The 8809-nt window shown below is 44.5% G+C and overlaps 2 protein-coding genes across 5 annotated transcripts; one reads left to right on the top strand and one right to left on the bottom strand.

Moving 5' to 3' along the window:
* Positions 447-2524, top strand: LOC8067203 (LIM domain-containing protein WLIM1). 2 transcript variants are annotated; one of them, XM_002442172.2, is made up of 5 exons: positions 447-901; positions 1045-1141; positions 1229-1272; positions 1736-1819; positions 2113-2524. In XM_002442172.2, exons 1-5 carry the CDS (start codon positions 761-763, stop codon positions 2329-2331), a joined length of 585 nt encoding a protein of 194 aa, XP_002442217.1. In that variant the 5' UTR covers positions 447-760; the 3' UTR covers positions 2332-2524. The 2 variants fall into 2 exon arrangements, with proteins under 2 accessions (XP_002442217.1, XP_021301715.1); XM_021446040.1 differs by having other exon boundaries at positions 512-901; positions 1045-1272.
* Positions 4842-8255, bottom strand: LOC8064603 (F-box protein At3g12350). 3 transcript variants are annotated; one of them, XM_021446039.1, is made up of 3 exons: positions 7312-8255; positions 6530-6591; positions 4842-5561 (listed from the first exon to the last, which is right to left on the bottom strand). In XM_021446039.1, exons 1-2 carry the CDS (start codon positions 8047-8049, stop codon positions 6577-6579), a joined length of 753 nt encoding a protein of 250 aa, XP_021301714.1. In that variant the 5' UTR covers positions 8050-8255; the 3' UTR covers positions 4842-5561; positions 6530-6576. The 3 variants fall into 3 exon arrangements, 2 of the variants coding, with proteins under 2 accessions (XP_021301714.1, XP_002443257.2); XR_002446812.1 differs by having other exon boundaries at positions 5423-5561; positions 6502-6591; positions 7312-8254; XM_002443212.2 differs by lacking the exon at positions 6530-6591 and having other exon boundaries at positions 7312-8239.

An 8809-nucleotide genomic window follows, 5' to 3' on the forward strand; every position in this document is an offset into this window, starting at 1 on the left:
CACTAGAAGCAACCAGGCTGTGAAGAATCACATAAATCTCTGGTTCACTGCACATGCTGTGGCATCATGGTATGGCCGTATGGCAACCATGTTCCAATCAATCAAGCGGAGCAGAGATCCCCAGAACCGGTTCCGCTCGAGGAGGGCTCGTCAAGATTTACCTACTCCACCTCACCTCTAGAGTAGAATCCGAAGATGCAATGCAACAAACCAAGCTGCCCTCTGGTTTTCACTTTCACATTTCACACACCTGCACTGCATGCTCTGAAAACATGAGACACATCACACATCTCTCATTCTCTCTCTCTCCTCTCTAATAATTGTCGCAAACTGTTTTCTGCCTCCCTTTTTTGTCACCGTCAGTCCTCACTTGCACCTGATTTTGCTTCGCCACTCCGCAAATTTCCACAACCACCACACCACAACATTTCCTTTCCTCCTCCCCATTCCCATTCATGCAGGACCGACCCCCCACCTCGTATGCTCTTTCTATCTCCTCCCTCCCTCCCTTCCTGACACCCCCAACATTCCCTGCCCCCCCTCCTCCCTCCCTCCCTAGCTGTGTCCTGCCTAGCGGTATCAATACCTGGCTGCAGCTCACCACCCACCAACCACACCACACCAGAGTTCCCAGCTCCCATATAACCACTGATCAGCAGCAACTCAAGGCTGGCTGGGGAAGTTCAGAGTGCGGCTACACCATAGTATACCTCTGTAGGCAGATCAGTGTGTCGTTGCAGAGGAGGGAAGAGGACCAGCCATGGCGACCTCCTTCCAGGGGACGACCACCAAGTGCACCGCCTGCGACAAGACGGTGTACCTCGTCGACAAGCTCACCGCCGACAACCGCATCTACCACAAGGCCTGCTTCCGCTGCCACCACTGCAAGGGCACCCTCAAGGTAGCCACAAACCTGCATGCTTCAGTTGATCGATCGATCTGTATGTAAAAAGCTGAGTCGAGTGAGATGATAGTAGTGATTAGGCGGTGAAAGTTTACCGGCATTGATTTGTTTTGTCTGAGTGAGGATGTTCTCTGCCGCAGCTTGCCAACTACAACTCCTTCGAGGGAGTGCTCTACTGCAGGCCTCACTTCGACCAGCTGTTCAAGAGGACCGGGAGTTTGGACAAGAGCTTCGAAGGTATCATCAGTTTTTTTTCCCCCTCCCCTTTCGCAATACAAAATAGATCCAGTGGTTCTTGCATGTCCTCACCTACAAATGCTTCAGGAACTCCAAAGGTTGTCAAGCCAGAAAGAAACGTTGGGAATGAGGTATGCAACAACTTAGGATTCATGTTATGCAGAAGAGAATTTTTCTTTTTTTTTCTCTCAGTACCTACAAAGCTGCATTTTCACTTCAGTGCCGAGTAGCACAGGAAAAGAAATGCATTCAATCATTGATGCACAAACAACTCCTAAAGCATGATGTGAGATGCATGGATTTTGAATATCCCCATCTGTTAGAGAGGAAGAGACTGAGATAAATAGCCACTCAAAACTTAAGTGTGATGCTTGGATCAGAACAGAGTAAATCTAGTCCAATAAAAAGATCAGATATTTATCAGATCACAAGAAAATTATTGATAAAACCTTTGATCTTCATGAGGCAGATGACTAGATCAGTGTTGTATTGTTTTAATGCTTCATATCATCCAGTTGGCACTATTCATCTTTTATTCTTTATTTATCAACAACTGGCACTAGATGATGCTCATCATGATAGCATAATTGGCAGAATGCTGTTAAAGTCTCAAGCGCCTTTGCTGGCACCAGAGAGAAATGTGTTGGATGCAGCAAGACAGTCTATCCAATTGAGAGGGTAAGATTCTATGTTCAACTATCTCAATCATTCGTCAGTAGTTTGAGTCTTCTTCACTTGACAACCCGTCACTGAATTCTCATTCAAGAATCAGTGAATCACATCATATAAGATTCCCAGATAAAAAACGTTATATCCATGAAGACAGCGATTGCTGCATTCTCAAGTTGAAAGTTCAATTATTGATATTTTTGCCTAGAGATAAGAAAAGGTGACAGGTATATTGTACCTTTTGAGAGTTAATTTGCGTGATTATCAGTATGCTGATTGCAACTCACCGATTAAGCATCCAGGTTACTGTCAACAACACTATGTATCACAAGAGCTGCTTCAAGTGCTGCCATGGAGGATGCACCATCAGCCCTTCTAACTACATTGCGCACGAGGGGAAGCTCTACTGCAAGCACCACCACATTCAGCTGATCAAAGAGAAGGGAAACTTCAGCCAGCTTGAGAATGATCACGAGAAGACGTCACAGGCTGGGTCACTGGAGGATGAAGAAGAGTATTAATCACTGAGCACTATCACAGATGAATAATTAATCTTCTTGCATTTGCTTAGAGCACTATATATTTCTGTGGCATGGTTCGATTTCAATTTTACCAATGGAGCTCATGTGCGTTCAGAGAACAATGAAATTATCGTCTTGTATCTGCATGTAAACCTTTGTTATCTTTGAGTCAAATACTCTACCTGTTTCACCATTTTCATTGATCAGAAGATGCCTCTGCAGTCTGCACCAAGAAGACACAGAACTGCAAGCTCTTGGTCCATATTTTGTTTAAAATGATATTTGGCAAATGGATGCATAACAATAGAAAAATAACGAATCCAAACAAAAATAAGGAAACACACAAACTCCAAACAATCTAGACCCTGTTTGGAACGGGGGAACTTTTCATGTTGCTACACTTTTCCTGTGAAATTAGACTTATCCCCTGTAAAGGCCCCCGAAACCTTTCAATGAAAATATCAGTAAACTGGCTGCTGGCACCTAACAACAGGACAAGGTACAGATACAAATCGAATTAACTATCAGTACCAAATAGAGCATACAAGCTGTAAAGCAAATATTATTTTATGCCGGAAGGTAGAGAAAGAGCTTTCGTGCAGGTGTAAAGCAAGTCAACAAGTCCATTATGACAATTCAGAGCGTTGCATAATACCACATATCACATAAGTACTCAACAAGTACACCTTTTGTGTTTAATTACCTCACTGAACTCAAACTTGCCATAACCATCGATTTGTATTGTTTCTGATGATATAACAAATTTATGCAACGGAAAATATGCACGAATTGATTCCATAACAGGGAATCAAAAGGGGTACACCTTCGTTCAGTCCTACCAATTCTGCTCCAAAATCTCATTGCCAGCCCAAAATACACATGGTGATTCTGGATCCCAAAGAGGTTAGACCTGTCCCAAGAAAAAAAAAGTGTGAGGAGTTCTAAGAGATGAATCATGACAGTCACTGCCCAGCCGCTGAGATCCCCAGGCACCAGCTTGAATATCCTGACATATATTTTCTTCACTAGATGTCCCTTTGATCAACTAACATGACAATTTCTATCCATCAACCATTTTTGTTTGTTTTCTTGCAAGCAGGACAGTAACAATTATTGTGACGGACATAATTGGACCACATGTCAAAGTTGGAAATAATAATGGCAACAAAGTAAGGAATTTGCCCATTGGTAGTACCAAATTAAAGCATGTTCTGGGACAATTATAACTACTAGTGTACAGAATGCATGAATAATGGTACAGTACAGTGAAATATGCAACTAGATACCAGTGAAAATGAAAAGGAACATTCAGCGTAATGTGAAAGCCAGTCAATTTATACTGAGAAGACGTAATTTGGTTACATATGCACTCTGGAGAAGAATACCATCACCACCACGCTGTAACCAAAAGATTTCAGGATATTCAAATCAGTAACACCAATGGAACAGATATAAGGCCTTGATTAGATATTGTTATGCCTACAAATATAGAAACAGATAAAGGAATCTGGCTCTTGGCTCTTCATTAGATCATTGTGGATCGTGCAGACAAATGATTAAACCTGTATCACATATGCACTTGATTTAAGCTGTTCTTAGCTGTATACTTCCATAAATCTTTGTAATTTTCTCTATAATTTTGGTTAAACTTGGTATGCTTTGACTCTCCAAGAAAGTTGGAAAGACTTATCATTTGGGACGGAGAGAGTACAATATTATTGTTTGCTTAATCAGTAGTTCCCAGATGAGTTTTCAATTTATACAGGAGTATGGAAGTACCCCGTTCTACCAGTGAAGTGGCAATCACGACAAAGAATGGTCTTACTTTGCTCAACTAAGATGTATAACTCGTTATAAGCAAAAATCACTGTCTTCAGGCTAACATTAGGCTGCCACAAGATTGTAGAAAATAGCTTTGGTAATCAGATCTCCACCTAATAATGCAGAAAATGGCCTTATTAGAAAGACAGAACATGCCAATGGCATCAGTGTACAAAGTATACAATAAATTGAAAACCTAAACAGTTAAAATTACCACAGTACCAGCTCGCAAAAAAAAACACAGTACCACACAATGATGCATTACATTGGGTTCTAGGTTACAACTTTTATCAGTGAACCCAAATTACAGATCTAAATAATTTGAAGATCAGACAACACATTGCCGGGAAATTTAACAACAAAAACCTAAGCAATGGTTGCACAGAGAAATAGATGCTGTTCAGGTAGCATAAATTGATTGAGCAACTTACTAAACTTTCATGAGCACAAATTGAAGCATAGGACACAAGTGAACCAAGAACAAACCTCCTACACTTCATGGGCATAAACATGCATTTCTGGAATCCAGGAACCCACCTTGCAAGTTTGTGGGTCCCTGCAAAATTGTACTCTTTGGAGAATGTAACTAGACAAGGACATATGACAAGTTGGAAAGTCAAAAAAACAGCTCTTTACTACCAGATTGTGAAGTTGGCAGCAAGGACATAGTAAGAACGTACCAGCCCTCATGAGGAAGTAACAGTTGTAATTTATTGGAATTCAATGAACAAATAGTAGTATACATCGGTATTCTATCAACAAGTACATGCCCAAAGGAACCAAAGTTTGGTTTACAAGGGTATTCTAGCAACAGTTATGTGCCAGAAGGGACCCGTATTTACTGACCTTATCATCAATAGTACAACAATCGGAGGCAACATGCCTCACACCAACTATTGAATTTTCCTAAAAGTACTGTACAAGGGGCTCGCTGGCAAAAAATTATGTGCCAGCAAGATCCAGATCTAATGTTAAGTATCAAGAATACAACCAGCTGATGAGACGTGCCTCAGATCTATAATTGAATTACTGCCAACAAATCCAAAACCGAAGGTTCCATCCTCGTATAGCCAAATCCTTCCCTCCACACTCCTTCCATCATCAAAGGGAGTCGAGAGATGAGGATCAACCACATCATAACTGGAATTGATGCACAATATCCTTGAGATAACCCTGTTCTCAGTGCCAGCATGGTTGGAAGTAACACATTGGATACGATCGCGGTTGGTATAATTATCCAGCTCTTGCTCAGAGAATGGTGGTTCAAGAAATGTAGTATCTGTTGTCCAAAAGACAGGAGAGTAGCCAGAACTTTGGCTCCGTGAATCCCTAAATCGTCGACAAGTTACTCCACCAATGTTATCATAGGTGACAAGGTAAAATTCCAGAGACCTATCCTCGCATATACCCTGTTTGAGAACATGGAAGTTAACGTATTGTGCATGGCAAAGCTCAACTATTAAAAAATAGGTATAAAGCATACAAACAAGTGCATAGTAATCCTCCAATTAAAAAAATGGTAACATCATTCTATGTGTTGTGTGCATGCCAAATGATCAATTATACAACAGGAAAACAATTTTTTTGAAGAAACAGAAAAATGAATATGAAAAATATAAATTGTGGGCATTCATCATTGATGAGATAAAATTTAAAAATTACAATACATTTCAACGAAAATATACAAGCTTTTTTGAATCTCACATCTAGAAAACCACAATTGCTGCAAGGTTACACGAATTAGCTTGTACTTTTCAAACCCTAAAAATGGCATTTTCTTTCTCCAAATCAGAGGTAAGATGCAAAATGCTAAACAAGATGGCATTAACTGCAAAATGTTGTAGGATTCGAGGATCATGATTAGCTAAACCACAACTAATTCACCCCAATAATGTGCAGCTACAGGCACAGCTAATATAGTTGATAACAACATACCGATATTGGAATCTGGAAAAACTTAACTGACAATGCCCCAGCTTGTAATAACAAAATAATCCAGAAAACTGTGATTATTTGACACATACAAATAGCATTTGCATCTAACCAAGCATAGTGTAGTTTCTGTGTCTAGAAATGTTTTGGGATGATTGAATGAGATTTGTCCAAGCTTTTGAAGTATCAAGATCTGATGAAACTAAAACAAATCTTGGGGTTATTTTGGGTACCCATTTGCATGCAATTCAACACTAGAATGCTTCCTGCTGACATCAGTTCAGTGCTTTAGTCACAGTAAGGCTAAAGCACTAGTGCACTACAGTTGATGGCTCTTAATCAACAATGCCATAAAACTATGAGAATCAAGTTGCACAAGGGACTATGCAACGGAAGGCACCAAACCATGAAACATACAGCTTTGCTTGCTGCCAAGAAAACTTGCCATTTGATTAACCCAATTGCGACATGGACTGGTAGTTCTGATAACAGTTAAGGGTTCAAAATCTACATAAACACCAGCAGGAAAATTATGTCAGATAAAATACAACCTATAAGGCAGTAATTAAATACACCATAAAGATTAAAAGGCCAAAGCTAGCAACTATACCAATAGCCAACTCTAAAGAAGCAGCTTCATGTTCTCCTAAATGTATTCAACTGAGCCCAACTAAAACAATCATCCCTGAAATTCTAGATGTAGTTCACCATAGCAAGCACACAACTTTAAACATGTCACCCTAATGCATGGTATGCTCTAAGCATATGTGCTGAATGTGCAAAATTTCAACCTGAGTGGACACCTGCAATGAGCATGTAATTCCTCTGTAATAGCAAGTGAAACTGAACTCAAACAAATGCATACAGTTTTCAGGTCAATCTCCAACAACGGTTCTAGTAGTGTGTGACAACCAATGTGAACCAAAATCCTCAAAAAGGAGAAGCTGTCAATCCGGAAGGCACTTTCCTCCTCAATATTTAGAGGATGCAGGGTTTTCGATCCCATCCCACCAAGGGTGTAAGGTTCCCCGAGTGAATGAGGCATCTTCATGGGAATCAGGGAATGGGTGCAGTACCAGACATCTGGTTTATGGGTAATTGCACAAACTAGCAATGACATTCAACGGCGTGTAGCAGTTAAATACGGAAACAATCAAACTTTCCAATTGAAAACAGCACAGTGGTACAACAACGAAGAAGAGTGTGCAGTGTGCACAGAACAAGCACCTTCCACAGCCCCTGCAGCGGCCGTGCCTTCGTCGGCTCAGTGTCCGCAATCCTCACAAAGTGCTCTGCCTCCATCCCGCCTCCTCTCTTCCCCTGCTTGCCCCTCCTCCTCCTACCGGCCCCAGGGCTCCTCCTGTTGGCAAAGTGCGCGTACATCTCCTCCGGCGGAGAACCGCTCACCATTTCCACCTCCTCATCTTCACCCGCCGCTGCCGCCTCCACCACAATGTGGTTGTTCCCGACGAAATTCACGCACACCGGCACTTCCCCGACGACCGCCACCGTGTCGCCGGACTCGTCGATGGAGAGCGTCACGAAGGGGGACTTGGAGACGCCGACGCCGCCGTCCGCGGAGGGGGCGAGGAGCGACGCCGCGAGCGTGGCGCGCGGGGCCCACTCGAACGCGGCGAGGGACGGGGAGGCGTAGCCGGAGCCGGAGGGGAGGCGGCGCCAGAGCCCGAGGAGGCGGCGGAGGCGGTGGAGCGACCGGATGAGCCTGCGGGCGGCGGCGGGGCAGGGGGCGGCGGGGAGCAGCGGTGGCGGGGGCAGGCCGAGGCGGAGCGCGAGAGCGAGCGGGAGCGCCGGGGAGGACGCGGCGGCGGCGAGGCGGCGGCAGGCGCATGCGGCGGCGGCGGCGTCGGGCGGCGCGAGGAGGGCGAGGATGCACAGCAGCGCGTCCTCCGGCAGGTCCTCCAGCGCCGTGCCTGGCCCCGCCGCCGCCGCCGGTATGCTCCCCATAGTGGTGCTGTGATCTAAGGCTAGGGGGATTGTGCGCGTCGAAGGCGAGCAGCTGTGGCCTCGCGAGATCTCGATGCGTGCGTGCCTTGCCTTGGGAATGTTTGGGAGTGGGCGGTGGTGGGTGGCCGGAGGCGTGGGAGAAGAGAACCAAGAGCGGAGCGGAGGAGAGGAAGGTTGGGATGGGAAGCGAGTGGAATATTCGGGGTGTAGATTCTGCGGTGGGCAAACGCTGCGGATGCGTCACACCGACACGTGGGGCCAGATGACGGTGGGCGTTGGAGTGGCCCACTTGTCTGTGGGTATTTGATGGTGTCGTTGAAGGAGGCGCGTGCGTGTAGTTTTTTCTCGCCGGTCGGGCGAAGTGCGGAGGAGGGTGGGGCCCAGTTTCGTTGTGGACGGCGTCGGCGTCACGTGGCGCCGGCGGCGTCCTTTGACGTGGCTGAGGTCGGCGACCAAAGCACGTGCACATGGCGCCTGCCGGCTAGACCTTCTCGGGCCGGGCTTCGGGGCAAATGTGCAAAAAGTCCGAGTGGTTTTGGACAGGCCCAGCCTAGAGTACAGGTTCGGGCTTCATATTTTGGGCCAGGTTCGGACTTGGATGGGCCACCAGATAGTTTTTCAATGTATAAAGAAAAAAAAGATAAATGAAAATAATGTTCTAGCTAAGCAGTTTATTTTTTTTTTGTTCAGTTTCACTTGCTGTGTTTGGTAAATTATTTGGCAAAACAATTTGAAATACGCGCTTAAGCATGCTCTCAAA

This window comes from Sorghum bicolor, chromosome 8 (genome assembly GCF_000003195.3).
Source record: "Sorghum bicolor cultivar BTx623 chromosome 8, Sorghum_bicolor_NCBIv3, whole genome shotgun sequence".
NCBI lineage: Eukaryota > Viridiplantae > Streptophyta > Magnoliopsida > Poales > Poaceae > Sorghum > Sorghum bicolor.

Bases quoted from the DNA above. Each gene is read 5' to 3' on its own strand.
- LOC8067203 (XM_021446040.1), top strand. From the start codon at position 761: ATGGCGACCTCCTTCCAGGGGACGACCACCAAGTGCACCGCCTGCGAC. The intron at 1,273-1,735 runs GTATGCAACAAC...CATAATTGGCAG, and splicing joins AAAGAAACGTTGGGAATGAG to AATGCTGTTAAAGTCTCAAG. The intron at 1,820-2,112 runs GTAAGATTCTAT...TTAAGCATCCAG, and splicing joins CAGTCTATCCAATTGAGAGG to GTTACTGTCAACAACACTAT.
- LOC8064603 (XM_002443212.2), bottom strand. From the start codon at position 8,049: ATGGGGAGCATACCGGCGGCGGCGGCGGGGCCAGGCACGGCGCTGGAG. The intron at 5,562-7,311 runs GTGCTTGTTCTG...GTTCTCAAACAG, and splicing joins CGCTGCAGGGGCTGTGGAAG to GGTATATGCGAGGATAGGTC.